A 15,316-nucleotide genomic window follows, 5' to 3' on the forward strand; every position below is an offset into this window, starting at 1 on the left:
AACGCAATACAACAGTAGATGATTGGCATCATGTATTTTGGTATAAAATGGCACATAAAAAAACATCCAAAATACAAAAGAATAATAAATACATCAGGATAGAAACTTTCTGATCAAGTAGTGTCAATTCCCCAGTTGGCTGGTTCTTCTCTTCTTCTTTGCCTCACAGAGGTCATGCTACATGATTTGAGAACTTTCATGAGTTCATTATGAAAAGGTCTAAGGTCAATCACACTCCAGGACCTCATCAAAATGTGCAATTTTATCCTGTGGAAGAAGACACAAAAAGAGAGGATTACATGACACAATTGTGCCCCTTTCTGGGAGAAAATAACAGATGAATATCCCAGAGAGAGACTGAGGAAAAGCTAAATGTAGACAGCAAAACCTGCTCACCCATCCTCCGTGGCTCCTCACCCATGGTGCAAAGCTCTCCATGTAGCGTTCAGCATAGCCTGTCAGACGCTGAACACCAGTAGCTGTGACGACTCGACGAGACACATCCATGGTGATGGCGAGACGCCGCAGCGTAGGGCTGACCGGTGCGGGAACAGGAGGTTCTTCACTCTGACTGGCGTACGTGTCAAGGAGTTTGGCAAAAGATGCGTAGGAGAGGCGGGTGAGGGTGGACCGCAGGAAGGGGTTGGTGTTTATCTACAACATTAAACCACAATTAACAATGATAAACACAAGGCAGCAGCTGAAAATATGACCATAAATAGTAAAAAAACTCAAGATTTATTATATGTACGCTATTAAATCTTTAAGGAACCAAGAGCTTCTTTAGAGCCAAGTTTACTCTATATCCTAGTAAGATATAAAAAAGGATTAGCAAGAATGGCGAATTCAGATCAGGGAACATTACCTTGCTGTTAATGGCATCCCCTTCTGAAGTCAATATCTGAACTAGCTGCTGAACCACAGCTTCTTTGTCATTTACTGCAAACAAAAAGAAGAAGTGTAACCTAATCTCCAAACAATGTAACCTCAGCCGGACCATCAGTCCATTATAACAATAAGCTATTGTTAAATCACATCCATTTCTGTAATGACAGCACACAGCAAGATGTGACATAATATAACTGGTCTGCTCTTGCTTTGATATTCCACTGAAAATGTATCTACTTCACACATTATGATAAAATTATAAATTCATCAGGTCATCAACAAGTTTTGCATCGGTTTATGGTTTTCTATGTACCTTTGGGTGGACTTGGCACAGGCTCAGGTTTAACGGGGGATTTCTTTTTCACGCTGTGTTTCTGTGCGATTCTGTCCAAAGTTTCTGCCACATCATCATAAAACTCAGGAGGATGGGCTGAGGATAAAAATTATTACATGATATCAAATGCAGAGTTCATATCGTTCTAAAGTTTGGTGTCAGTACCAAATTCATATTTTTATTCAGCAAGAATGCATTTAATTGATCAAAAGTGATAGTAAAGACATTTATAATGTTATAAAATACGCTTGTATGTTATAAATATGTTATAAATGCTGTTATTTGTATTCACCAAAGAATCCTGAAAAAGAAAATGATAATGGTTTCCATAAAAATATTAAGCAGCACAACTGTTTTTTTTTTTAAAACATTGATAATAAGAAATGTTTATTGAGCAGAAAATCATCATATTAGATCAATTTTTGAAGGATCATGAGACACTGAAGACTAGAGTAATAATGCTTAAACATTTTAATTTATTAAAATAGAAAACAATTATTTTAAATTCTAATGACATTTCACAATATTACATTTTTACTATATAAAAATAAATGCAGCCTTGGTGAGCACAAGAAGCTTCTTTAAAAAAAAAAAAAACATTTAAAAAAAATCTTACCTACCCTATATTTTAGAAATGTAGTGTATTTATAGGCACAAGACATAAAACAATCAAGACCACATTCCTGACAGTGCCTCCTGTGTCTCAACTTCTATATCCATAAAACAAGCTGTATATCTTGTACGTCTGACACTTACATGGGGAAGCAGGATGCTCCTCAGCATCTGAAGCATCTTTTAGAGGCAGCGTGGCCGGGCGCCGAGGACGAGGCTCTTCTTTTTTAAAAGACACTTTTTTGAGAATATCAGATAATTTCAGCTTTTTCTTCTTTTTCTTCCCTGATTTTCTGTCACCTTCCTCTTCAGACGCAGATGACGGACCGCATATCTCTTCCTAAAAAAATCTTCTCATTAACAAGTTCTGAATAGCAATATTAAATCACATAATGTTAAGAAAGAAGAAACTAAAAATAAATACATTTTGGCTCCTTGACTGGTCAGGAAATTCTTAATACTGAAACCAAAAAAGCTTTTAATTAGCTTTGCGGTCCATGGCCCGGATAAAACAAGAGCAGGTTTTAGTCTATACAGATATAAATAGTGTTTGCCTGTTTCACTCCGCATGCAAATATTTATTTTGGTGCCCATATTAACAGGTAACACACTACCAACATGAGCACAAGCAGAAGTGTTGAGGAAAAAGTAGGAGCCTATTTTTGCCATACTGAACCCAGCAGAAATCATTTGTAAAATGTAAAGCTTTTGATTATTACAATCATTTGCAGTTTAGATTTTTATAAAGAAACATAAAATAACAGGGCAAATTGCACACATATTGTTTGACAAAAAAAAAAAGAAGTAATGTTTAATTTTTTTTTAACCTCTGTTTTCCTGGGTAAACTTTGTGTTCCATTCACCGATGGCTTGTCGGACTGGCCCGCCTGACTCTGCTTCTCCAGGCTGTTGTTTGGAGTCGGGTCAGCGCTACCGTCTTTCTTAGAATGGCGGATTGTGGACGAACGGGTTCTCAGTCTTCTTTTTATGAAATTTTTAATCCCATGTTTCTTCTCCTCAGCGGCACTGATCTCCTCATCCAAAGAGTCCCATCCATTTGCATCTTTCCTTATCTTGTCTTTTTTAGGGGCACTAAGAAAAGGAAGCGAGAGAAAGAGAAACATGGGTAATTTTTTAATTTCCAAAATATTAAAGTACATTTTCTTTTATCACAATTACATCAACAATTTCACAAATTTGCATGACCATTAAAAGTTGCCCTGGACCACTGAATAAATGATGTTAGTAGAAAAGATCCTAGAAGAACTGTCACAATAGTGATGGTGCAGTGATTATAATACTAAATAAGCAGCATTATTTTTTTTTATAATTAATGAAAGACATATGAAAAGAATGATTCCTGTGTAATTGATGGTGAATGATTAGATGGACTAAATAACTAACACTAGAATATACAGTATTTCCACCAAATCCTCTTGTACTGTAGGCAATGCTTTCTTAATTTACAACACAAGCCATTTTTTTAAGTTACAGAGATAACCTATATGATTCTAGACTGACTTTGTTAAAAATCTTTTCAAGTGCTAGTCAAATAAAACAATTTAAACAGCGCCATAGTCTAATAAAATGAGCTGATATTTACAATGTGATATTTACAAAAATCAAACATGGAGTTGTTTTACTTCACGTCATGACAGCGTTTAATTCTGTATGTGACTGAATGATTGATTTGTGTCACCTGTATTTGTTTGGGTCATTGTATTCTCCCCCAATCCTTCCAGGCCTCTCACCAGGAGGAACCGAGAGCGAGTGACGCAGGAAAGACTTCAGCACCATCCGCGTCTCCGCTTTAATCTCCAGGAGAGAGATGGACTGAGACGGGGATGCAGGCCTGACCACCACGTCTGCCATCGCTGAGACAGAGAGAGAACAAAAATAACTCTTTAAAACGTGAAAACACTTTCAGACTACACCATACAAACCACCACTGCAGAATTTCATGTACTGCTGACCAAATTTCCACACGTGAAACTAAACCAGAGCCTCAAATCTCTATCCAGACAGAAGAATAATTGGAGGTCAGTGTGTACTTTGTATGTTTGGTCTTCAGTGAAAAAAATATGCATTAAAATACAACCAATAATCCATTCTATCAAAAGAGAAGCGAGTAGTACATTAAGTGAAGTGAAAGCATAACTATAGGCTAAAGTATAACTAGTGACATACAAAGATACAAAAACACAGAGTAAGAGCTGGAAGTTCCAGTCTGTTTACCTCAGTCATTTTATCTACGTCATGTATAGTCTTTCACAAAAATGACAAGCTCAGCACTTTGATAGAAACAAAAAATACATTGATTTTCTAATGATATCATGAAATCCTTGGATTATTTTACAGAGTATCAATTGTGTGTAAAGGCCTGTATAGTGCCCACCAAGTAGGCTTGGGTTTTCGATAATACCAGCATAAACCTGTATCATTTTGATTGTAAAAACTTGTAAAAACAAGTAACTTGAAATGATCAATGAAGACCAGTTATAACAACTTTTTTTTGGTTGCATAATAAATGTGATGCATTCATGTTCATGTCACAGACCGATGTGCCACTTTGGCAGCTATGATGCCTGATTACTGGACTAAACTTGGCCCGTGGTTTATTTTTTGACATATATTACATATAAAATACCTTTATATAATATATTAGTGTTCAAGTGAACAAAAAAAGTGGGGAAAAACTAGAATTATTTGGAATGAAAGGCTAAAATCAAACAACTGTTTGTGTAAAGCATATTATCATTCCTATAATTTCTCACATTCACTGAGTGCATTTACCTACTTTACAGGTTATTACGACCCATCAGACCTTGTAAATTCCACTGTAGGTATGTTATTATTATTTCTAAAGCAGGCCAGGGCAGTTTTACAACTCAAAACACTTGACACATTTCCATGTTTTGGTTCATCTTCCCCATCTTAGCCCACTTGTATGAGCCTAGACCCTGTTCACTTTTTTATGACACACTTTAATATACAAATCTACTAGGCCTATACTAATTTGGACTTTGTGTGTAAAATAGTTATGCTTTATTTTTTACTGCGTTTAGACTGGAATTAGGCTATTAAATATTCCCATAGCTGTGCTAATAGTAAGATCAGAGGTGATCTAAGGCCTGATAGTACACACTTACCCAATACCATATCAATTCTAAGCAGCTTCCAACTAAACACATGTAAGTGTGGATTTCACAGCAGAAGTGAGAAAACACCCTCTCCCAGCTTCTGCTGTAGTGGCATGTTTACTACTTGCATTCACAATCCAGTTCAAAAGAGGAATTTTCTGCATTGCAAAAGCTGTCAAGATTTATGACATTCTTGGCTTGAATGGCATTTTATAGATTAATGAAAAAATTAAGCATGTTTCCATAAATGCTGTGTAAAAGTGATGAACCTAAAAAACAATGTATTTTTATTGTCATTGTCAGTGGAACACATCATTGTGTAATTGGGAAAATATCAAGTTAATTAAACGTAAATAGATTTTGACTAAAATCTACTAAGAGATGAGGTCTGGTTTCACAGACTGGGTTTAGATTAAGCCAGGACGTAGTTCAATAAGGAGATTTATGTAGGCTAGCTTTTATAAACGTGCCTTATAAAAAACATTACTGGTGTGCATCTTGAGACAAAACAATGGCATTTACATATTTCAAGTCAGTGCAAGTTGCTTTCAGTTAATACCGCTCAAAAATGCATCTTAGTCCGGGACTATCTTAAGCCTTGTCTGTGAACCCGGGGTAAGATACATTTAAGCTTCTTTACGTTCATTCTGCCACAGATTCAAGATTTATGGCTACTTCGTGATACTCTTTTTAACAACCTAAAAAAGCTACACGTCTATAGTTAGCTTACTTACACCTGAATTCGAGTACATGATATACATAGTAAAAAGTGGACGTATGTCAGTCTTTGATGAAAGCAAGCATCACTAGAAAATACCTGTACAAAAGTTCAAGCGCACAAGTAGCCTCATACCTGGTAAATATGTCACCAACCTCGAAGTCCAAAGGAATCAGCCCAGTCGCGGCGCGTAAACACGGAAAGCAACAAAACGCACTGACTAGGTCAATACTATTAAAACACGGATACTAAAAACAAAACAGATACATTTACGCGCGACTCAGCAGCGAACTGTGCTAAACTTCAGACGTGTCAAGAGTAAGTTGTGTCTGATGTTATTGAAGAGTTCAGAGGTAGGTCAGATCTCACAGTGAAACAAATCAGGTCTGAAGCGGTGATTCATAATCATATCGATGTTATAGATACCACTCCACTGTCGAAACCGAGTTCCAGCTTACCGGTTTCACTACCGCGTTAAGTCCGACCTGCGGATTGCGAACTGCGCATGTCACTGGACGAGTCAAATGGGACGGGTCCATCCATTTTCCCAATGGACAGGGTTCAATCTTCCAGTGTGCTCAATTGGTACATTAAGAAACTTTTTAGTTTATTAAACATACTATTATGTGACCCAAATAATGTGTTTCATTGGCTATTATTGTCAACACGACAAGTTATTTTAGTCTTTAAAGGGATATTCACCCCAAAATGAAAATTTTGTCATCACTTTCTCACCCATGTTGTTCCAAACTTGTATGAGTTTTTTTCTTCTGTTGAACACGAAAGAAGATATGTTGAACAGTTGATGGTAGGGAAAATAAAGATATAACAGTTACTTTGAAAGTTAACGACCGTCATCTGTATAAGTAACATTCTTTAAATGATCCTCTTTCGTGTTCAACCGAAGAAAGAAACTCACACAGGTTTGGAACAACTTGACGGTGAGTAAGAGATGACAACATTTTCTTTTTTGTGGGAACACTCCCTTTAAGTTTTGATTTTACTTTGTCATTTAAAAGTTTATTTACCCTTCACATCTGTCTTGCATGGTGGTGTTAAAAACAAACTTCTAGTTTATGACTAAAGTAAAATAAATGCAAAAAAACAAACATTTAAGTGAACATTTTGAAATGAATTTACATGAAACAACTGAAAAACAAAATCACTCAGATGTGTATTTTACCAAACAGGGTTTATTTTCAGGGGGGAAAAACACACACATTTACGAGCCATTCAGAAAAGAGAGTTATCTGGTGCCTGGTACTAATATTAATGTTGGTATTGATGACAGGGAAGTTGGGGAGCATTTGTCCTCCCTCAGCCCCCCCCAAACCCCGTCCAGCGTCATCTGTAAATCAGACACTGGTACAAGGATTGGGAGAGACAGAGATGGACCGTCAGACCGAGGAATAGAGGCATAGTTACATAGTACGAAGTCAAACATTACGATTTGGAGTATTTGGATAAGGATTGATAGAAAAGATCAGTAAGGAAAGCCAGGGAAAAAAACTAAAACATGCAGTGAATAAAGCTGAACTGAACATGAATCTCAGTTATTAAATAAGAGTGAAAAGCAGCAAGAGGAAATTCAGAAGTAATGAAAGATCAAGGAACATCTTAGTTTGCAAACATTCTAGGTTAAGTATGGAAAGTCCACTCTGTTTCAAAAGCTCTCAGTGATGTTTATCATAAAGAAATGCCACATATAGGCTATAGAGCATATCAGTGCAGAAATTAAAATGAGATCTGTATTTACCATAAAAAAGCCTCTCTGCACAGGAACATCCTTTGTCATCCAAAGTTGACAAACTCTCAAGCCTTTTCTTTATATTTGTAAAATCATATCTGTCCGTGCAACTATCTTTTTCTTCTCCGAGGCTTCATCTGCTCTCAGATGTCTTACCTCAGAGTTATTTCCTCTTTAGCAGAGATGATATGCTCTTGAGTCTGCAACCTCCTTCACATTTGGTCTCTTCATCTTGTCTGTCTTTATTTAGCTGTGCACTCTCTTCTTCCTGCCTACCCTCTGACCTGTCCTGACTGCTTCTCCCTCTCTTCGCTCTGCACTCCCTCTATCTATCCCTCGCTCGGCCACCATATCAGCCCCAAATCACTGTTCTCCTGACCGTGAGCCAATAGGGAGCAACACAGCTGGGTGAGGCACTTCCTCTGTGACAGGAAACCAGCAGAGAACTCTCTGAGAGACACACACACGCGCACATACATACATACATACACACACACACACACACACACACACACACACACACACACACACACACACACACGTGCGCGCACACACACAGAGAGAGAGAGAGAGAGAGAGAGAGAGAGAGAGAGAGTTTGGTGGACTCTAAATGTGGTGCAGAGTTTAAAATGGCTACCCCTCTCATGTATGTTGTGACCATTAAGGATTTAAATTGTTCTAATTGTGTATTTTCTCTGCTATAATGGCATTAGATGCTTAGACCCCCAATGACTTTTATTAGTTATGCCAACCTGCCCTCTGCACAATATTTTAGTCATTTTGAATAAAAAAAGAGTATCTGTAATAATGTAATGTTAAGCGAGTTTTACTGAATCCGGAATATTCCTTTACCAAGTTCAATCGGCAGCGTTCATGGCATATACAGTTGATTACCATACAAACTAATTTCGGCCCTTGCTTTCTTTAAAAAGAAAAAGAAGAAAAAATCATAAGGGTAATTAACATACAAAAATATAAGTTATGGTGAGAGTGAATGGGGCCAAATTCTGGAGGATTTAAAAGCATATACTGTATGTGAAGCTTATGATTTCAACTACCATGTACCTTAATTTAAACATATGAGCTGTAAATCTGTTTAAATCATTTTTTTTACAATTAGTTTAGGGTTTTAGGGTTTACATGGGACAGGGTTGTAAAATCGGATAACTTGACTTGGAAATAGTTTGTAAGCAGATTTTCCCGCTAAAATTATGTTAACATGCATATTTTCTTGTGGCTTCATTTTTGAATGAGTCAGTATTTTAACATTTACAGATGTTCCCCATTCGCTTCCATTGTAAGTGCCTAACCGTAACCCATATTTTTGCTTTTTTGAAAGAAAAGCAGGGACAAGTCAAAATGTATTTTTGTGGTAATCAACATTATGCCACATTGTCGTTTGAGCTTAACTTGCTCTGAATAACCTGGAATATTCTTTTAGACATGTATCAGAGTTTGTAACTGTCACCAGGAAAGTTAGCATGAGAAACAGAGGATGTGTTTATTCACTTGAGAACCACAGGCCAAGACATGGCAAGAGGGCAAGAGATGAACGGATAGAGGGAGGGGTAGAGATGGAGCGATGAGTTTGAGGGAGGAGGCCCAATGTTCGCACAAACTAGATAAAACATCCTCTGATTGGGGACTGGAGGCCTTATGGGAATAGAAGAGACGTGACTATTACAGTGACCTCTGCTCAAACAGAGAATTGTGCGTGCTTTTGCCCTCTCAGTCTCCACAGCTCGTTAACATCGGCCTTAATTAAACTCATCAAGTGTAGTGCACCGGAAATTTGGAGGATACATCTCAGATATGGCCAGAGTCAGACCTCTAAGTGTATCCGTTCCAGTTTCCGGCATTGTGAGTGCCATAGGAAATTCAAGGACGAACAGCAAACTGATTTTTAAAAGATTTTAATCTATATTTGGGTTAATATACAAATATATAGCCAAGTGGCCATATTTTCTATTTATGTGTTCTGGTATGTGAGATGAAAACACATATCTTATTACATCAAAAGTTATTCATAACTCCTGTACTGTCTGCATTTGAGTTCCTGTGAGAATAACTTTGTCAGAACATTATTTTCAATGGGTGTGGTAATGTGAGTAACAAAAACAGGAAATCCACCAGCACACAGGCAGGAAATGCTACTGTTCGTTGACAGTAATAAGTAAACACAACCCAAACGGCCGCAAGTGAACCAGTTCACCATTACTCTAGAGAAAAATATAAAGATGAGGGGAGACAGACATGCATAAAGTCATAGAAGAATGTTCTGGGAGATGCACAAAGAGTAAATACAAATACATAAGAATAAAAAAAACTTTGCATGAAGGAAAACAGACAAATGCATGTTCCTTTTCACTGTAATATTTTTATTTCAATGTTAAGATATTCCACAAAAGGGTTTACACTAAAATGTTCACAAGTCTAATAATAAATACAGTAACATTATCACTCTCTCTCCCTATCTCTGTCTCTCTCTCTTTCATATGCACACACATTCAAACATACAAATCTAGTTCATGGGATCTGACAGGGAAAAAAACCTATGAATGTTACAGAGTGGTGAAATAAAACAAGAATCAAATCACAGTAATGTCCATTTAACAATGTACAGTAATAAATCATTAGATTAACTTCAGTATATTACACATGATCAGTTGTGTGTTTGATTGTCTTTGCAGCCTTTCGCAATAATGTAGTTTGATTGTCATCGGCTACATCGATTTATACTCAGTTTGGATCCTTTTAAGCTACTTTGTGCAATTGATTGATTGTCAGTGCTCAGGTTTAAGCTTGATTGTCATTGGTTTCTCCACGTCAGTGCTATATTATGATGGACTGGTAACTGATAGGCTCATAATAGACTTCTCAAAATCCATTATTTTCAATACCATTCATCTACACAGTTCAAAAGAGTCAGTAGGATTTTCTTTTAAGATATTAATATTTTTTACAATACACAATACATCTGTTTTTACTGTATTTGTGATCAAATAAACGCAGCCTTTTCAAAAATATAAAAAAATCTTGCCAAAGCCAAACTTTTGAACAGTGGTGTTATAACTACAAATGCGGTTTTAAAACATCCTCATTTTGGTCACATGCTGTTTGTCATATTGATTGTAATTGGCACATCAATTAAAAAATACATTTTTGTTGCATAAACATGAGGCATTTTTAGATGTGCACTGTTTTGTCACCAATATCTGAGAATGATGGTGTGCTATTGTCTGGCATTGTTCTGCTGACTAGGCCTATAAAGGTGCAGGTCAAAAATACCGGAGTCCATTTTCTCTTCCGCATGTGCAGGTTTGTGATGTCCACATCTTTTTTTTAATACAGGATTATGGCTTACATAGTCTGCTTCCCTGATGTGTATATCATCTAAATAAGTAGGGTTTCCTGATGCATTTTTTGTTAAATACTTTGCTCAAAGTTGCTGATTGAAGCTCTGCTGGTTTTATCTGATAATGGTAAGGTGTGTTGTTTACTGGAGTCTCGTCCAGTACTGACTCAGACCTTGTCCCAGCTCCTGATCGCCACCTTGAACTGCAGTCTGCCCCGTTGCGGAAACACCGGCAAAGAATCCTGGAAGAGACACAGGGGCTAATCATTGCGTTCTTCACACATGGCCATTTCTGACGACTTATTTGTAACACAAAAGGAAACCACAAAGCAGCTAAATTACATTCACAAAGAGTTTTGGATTACAGTAGCCTATTCATATGCGGTGTGAGGGGTGGAGTATGTTACAAAACTTCACTCACCTGTGTTTGTGCTCACCGTGGGCGGGGGCGGGAGGTGGGGTGAGGTATAGGATGAGGTGTCAAATTTACGAGAAAGAGGGGGAAGGGCCGATGGAGAAGGAGGTAACATGCAGGAATAAGTTGGAGTGGACTGGGAGGGCAAAGACTAGTGGAGAGGAGAGGAGAGGAGAGGAGAGGAGAGGAGAGGAGAGGAGAGGAGAGGAGAGGAGAGGAGAGGAGAGGAGAGGAGAAAAAAGATTAATCTCATATCATTTATAGTATAAACATATTCATAAATAAACTCATTTGACTAAAAAAAACTCAAAAAACCCCACAAAAAACATAAGTTTAAAAGATTACTATGAAGTTTTTATGGTGGTGTCTTAGATCAATGTGCCACAGTCAACACATGACGTGATTGAATTTGAAGTCATTAAATATAATGCTGATCTGTTTGACTAAAGGGAGGGGATTTATAGAGTAAAACTGACCTGTTGAACTGTAAACCTGCTGTATACGTGCGTGCGAGTGTCTATTTTTAGAAACTACAGCAGACTGTGTATATTCCACAGCAACTCTAGAGGGCGCCACAATTTTAAATGAGTTTGAATGTCAGGCGGACTCAAAGAACTGCATGGTTTTACTTTGGTTTGACCCTTTACCGTGCAGTTGCGTAATAGGTGCGTGTAGGCCTACTAGAATTTCTGTCTGCATTATTTACTATTGTAGAAAGCACTCTCTTTTGCATGTTTTAAAGAAACAAAAAGGGGAATGCTATTATGTTTGAGAGGGCATAATTTTTTAATGACGACATTAAAAATAAAAGTAGTCTTGAAAGAATACATTTCTGTTTATTTTTTACACACAGTAGCTGACTGTACTTTAAAACTGTATTTTTATTTTATAAAACTGTTTTGAATAAACGCTAACTGCATAGCCTACATTAAAAGTGCAGCGTTTATTATTATTATTATTATTATTATTATTATTATTTAAAAAGCCCCTCTGTTTAATTCAGTGAGTTCATTCATGTGGGGATTCGTCAAATTCGTGAGTCTTTTTTTGAAAGATTCATTAAGAGATCCCTCTAAAACATTTTTCAAAATAAGCTCTCTTATGTTCCACAGAACAGTGACATTCACAGGGTGAGTAAACTAATTACGTAATTTTAATTTGGTGTGAAACCAAATTATTTTTAATACAATGGCATTTGTAACGTAAAACTCTTGCACGCCACTAGGTGTCAGTATTAGCCAATAAGTCATAACATAAAAATTACACTTTTAAACACTGATGTAGAATTAGAAATATGAGCATTAGGCCAGACACCTTGCCTATAAGGTTACTATGGTATACTGCAAAGGAGGTCATGAATTACCTGCATACTGGAGAAGACAGACAGAGAGCTATAGGCTGAGAGAGACGAATCACCCCGACTGTGCATTGAGCCTTATAAGAACAGAAGAGAATAGAATCAGCTCATTATTATTACTATTACTACTGCTGCTGCTGCTGCTTTTGTGTTTATTGATGCTTTGGCAATACTGTAATCATGGCAATAAAGAACTTTGACACTGACATTTGAATTGAGGAGTTTGAAGAAAGAGTAGTAACAAACAGGACAAAGAGAAACAAACACTAATGCATGAAAATAGGAGAGAAAACAAAGGGGAAATCTAGCCGTCAATTATTAAGCAAAGCATACATGTTTTAATAGCGTGAAGTAAGTCATTAAAATAGACATACCTGAGCTGTTGCTATGATTGGAGTGATATACAGGGGAGTTAAAGGATGTGCTCAGGGGAGTATGTGTCTGAGAACAGGAACTGCTGCCCCCTGACCTCCTCTGGTTTCTCAGCTTTTCCTCCCTTCTCCACTTAGCTCTCCGATTGGAGAACCATACCTGTCAATCACCCCAATATGGGTCAGTGCATAATGAACAGTGTCTTTCTTGTTTAAAGCATTAACACAATTAAAATCTCAAAGAAGATCATTCAAATGCTAAATAGGAACACTAATACCTGAATTCTAGCCTCTGGAAGATCAATCTTTGCTGCCAGTCTCTCTCTAGCAAATACATCTGGGTAATGAGTCCTTTCAAACTCTGGAAAACAGATTTAATAGACTTTTTAATATTTTTAATATTAAAGGGATAGTTTGTCCAAAAATTTATATTTTGTCATGTCGTTCCAAACCTGCATGACTGACTTTCTTCTGAACAGAACACAACTTTGGGCCCCATTGACTTTCAATGTGGAAGAAAAAAACAAGTAGCCTATATATTTTTTTTTAAATATCTTCTTTTTGTTCCACAGAAGAAAAAATCATACAGGTTTGCTACAACATGAGGATGAGTAAATTATGGGACAAATAATTTTTTTTACAGTAGAGTAAAATACAAAACAAACACAGAAAATGAATCAGTCATTCAATCACACACAAGCATATCCACAATAGGATTGAGATTATTTTGCATGGAAAAATGACTAAATAAATAAATAACTAAACACATCAACAAAATTCAGTACGTTTTTCTTATTCTTATCTTATTCAGTAAGTTTTTCTTAATTCCTTAACAAAAAATGAGGCTTGAGTTTTGTGCAAACCCTGTTATTATCATAACTCCATTTTTAAAGTAATGAACTATTCTATAGATCAAAATAACTTTCTCATAATGACATCATAACTCTCAATGACACGTTTATGTCCACTCATTGTTATCCTTTTTTTTTTTATCTTAAAATTTCAACCCTGTTATCATGATTGACTATGTAAAATATCTATCCTCTGTAGGACTGAGATTATTTTGCACGGAAAGCTGAGTTTGAGCCAGCGCTTTGAGTCACACCTTTCTCCAGGGCATCGATCTGCTCCTGTGTGAAGCTGGTGCGGTTCCTCTGCAGCTTCCTCTTTAGCTGCAGGTGTAGCTGTGACTCGTCCACCTCATCCCTCTCTCCCTGCACCACTCCTTCCCCGGCTCCGGCCATCTGCGCGTTCAGATCTTCCACGCAACCATCTGAGAGAAGAAGAAAAAAACATTCAACTTTAGAGAGTCCTGTAAGAGTGCTGCGTTTCAATGTGTGTATTATATAGACAGAACTGTCTCTTTGTAGATCGTGTAATTCTAGTGCACCGCAGCATCTTGTGTTTGACAGTTTGACCTTATTTGCGTATGTGTGAATGAGCAGCAACTGTATTATGGGCATCTAATTCTGTCTAATGTCTGCTTGCTTTAGTTCCGCCTTCCTGTAATGAAACAGAGGATGTCAAGGCCAGAGACTGCCGTGTTTGGATGTGGGTGTGGGTGTACATGCGTGGCTGATGGTGTAGCTGTTGGCATCCTCTGTTTGTGCTCAGCCAAGTATAAGAATTGCTGGTTCACCCCAAAGCTGACTTCACAAACACTGGCACACATACAAACACAGTGTACATTCACATGCTGAGGTGCTAGATACAGAGATAATTCACTAAAGTTCACATACTTGTTCCGTGTTGAGGGTTGATGGTGTCGGCCGGGTGGTACCAGTTGTTTGGGCCAGTCCAGTTGGAGCTGTTTTGTAAGTTCAGCATAGTCAGATTCTCATGCATAAAACGTCACCTGTGAGAAAACACTGACCCTCTCCTTCTTTCATCCAGACCCACTCCAACCCTGAATGAACGACAAAAGAAGCAAAACTGTGAAAAATATTTTACAGTAAACAGCTCTCTTATTGGCCTCTCAATGGCTTTAAGAATTATTTATATATATATATCAATTTTTTTTGCTGTTTTGCTGATTATGTTGATGTTTTGTGACTGAGAATAAACAGATCTTGGTTATCCTTCAAAACGGGTGTTTTGTCTCATATGCATATGGGTAAAAAAGGACTTTAACAATTAATAGTTGATGCCAAATTTAGTTGTGTGTTAATCTAAACACACCAAGAAGCTTTTTTAAATTATTTATTTATGTATTTTTATTCAATATTCTACGATCAATTTTTTGGGCCACTCCTCAGTCCTTGTGTTTCCAACTTCTCCTTGCATTATTAGCAACTATGCACAATTTTTGGAATATTGGAAAATATATGGAAACAAAAGCTAGCATTTTAGCACTGTAATAAAAACCAAAGTTTTATTTTT

General features: G+C 37.1%; 2 protein-coding genes across 6 annotated transcripts; both read right to left on the reverse strand.

Moving 5' to 3' along the window:
* Positions 1-17: 17 nt before the first annotated feature.
* Positions 18-7,755, reverse strand: bcl2l12 (BCL2 like 12). Of its 3 annotated transcripts, none has more exons than XM_082166688.1 (8): positions 7,449-7,755; positions 3,534-3,708; positions 2,662-2,926; positions 1,979-2,174; positions 1,202-1,318; positions 866-939; positions 397-654; positions 18-267 (listed from the first exon to the last, which is right to left on the reverse strand). In XM_082166688.1, exons 2-8 carry the CDS (start codon positions 3,704-3,706, stop codon positions 226-228), a joined length of 1,125 nt encoding a protein of 374 aa, XP_082022814.1. In that variant the 5' UTR covers positions 3,707-3,708; positions 7,449-7,755; the 3' UTR covers positions 18-225. The 3 variants fall into 3 exon arrangements, with proteins under 3 accessions (XP_082022814.1, XP_082022815.1, XP_082022813.1); XM_082166689.1 differs by having other exon boundaries at positions 7,596-7,746; XM_082166687.1 differs by lacking the exon at positions 7,449-7,755 and adding an exon at positions 5,828-6,723.
* pax10 (paired box 10) lies at positions 6,866-14,940 on the reverse strand. Of its 3 annotated transcripts, XM_082166727.1 has the most exons (8): positions 14,677-14,717; positions 14,505-14,598; positions 14,043-14,210; positions 13,216-13,298; positions 12,941-13,097; positions 12,573-12,643; positions 11,216-11,360; positions 6,866-11,036 (listed from the first exon to the last, which is right to left on the reverse strand). In XM_082166727.1, the coding sequence occupies exons 3-8, from the start codon at positions 14,179-14,181 to the stop codon at positions 10,936-10,938; spliced, it is 696 nt and encodes a 231-aa protein (XP_082022853.1). In that variant the 5' UTR covers positions 14,182-14,210; positions 14,505-14,598; positions 14,677-14,717; the 3' UTR covers positions 6,866-10,935. The 3 variants fall into 3 exon arrangements, with proteins under 3 accessions (XP_082022853.1, XP_082022852.1, XP_082022851.1); XM_082166726.1 differs by lacking the exon at positions 14,505-14,598 and having other exon boundaries at positions 14,677-14,940; XM_082166725.1 differs by lacking the exon at positions 14,677-14,717 and having other exon boundaries at positions 14,043-14,528.
* Positions 14,941-15,316: the final 376 nt, after the last annotated feature.

Source organism: Leuciscus leuciscus, assembly GCF_965113295.1.
Source record: "Leuciscus leuciscus genome assembly, chromosome: 1".
Classification (NCBI taxonomy): Eukaryota; Metazoa; Chordata; class Actinopteri; order Cypriniformes; family Leuciscidae; genus Leuciscus; species Leuciscus leuciscus.

Bases quoted from the DNA above. Each gene is read 5' to 3' on its own strand.
- bcl2l12 (XM_082166688.1), bottom strand. From the start codon at position 3,706: ATGGCAGACGTGGTGGTCAGGCCTGCATCCCCGTCTCAGTCCATCTCT. The intron at 1,319-1,978 runs GTAAGTGTCAGA...TTTTATCCTCAG, and splicing joins GGAGCATCCTGCTTCCCCAT to CCCATCCTCCTGAGTTTTAT. The intron at 268-396 runs GTGAGCAGGTTT...CTTCTTCCACAG, and splicing joins TGAGGAGCCACGGAGGATGG to GATAAAATTGCACATTTTGA.
- pax10 (XM_082166725.1), bottom strand. From the start codon at position 14,400: ATGCCCATAATACAGTTGCTGCTCATTCACACATACGCAAATAAGGTC. The intron at 12,644-12,940 runs GTATGTCTATTT...TGTTCTTATAAG, and splicing joins CAATCATAGCAACAGCTCAG to GCTCAATGCACAGTCGGGGT. The intron at 11,037-11,215 runs GTGAGTGAAGTT...TGTCTCTTCCAG, and splicing joins CACGGTGAGCACAAACACAG to GATTCTTTGCCGGTGTTTCC.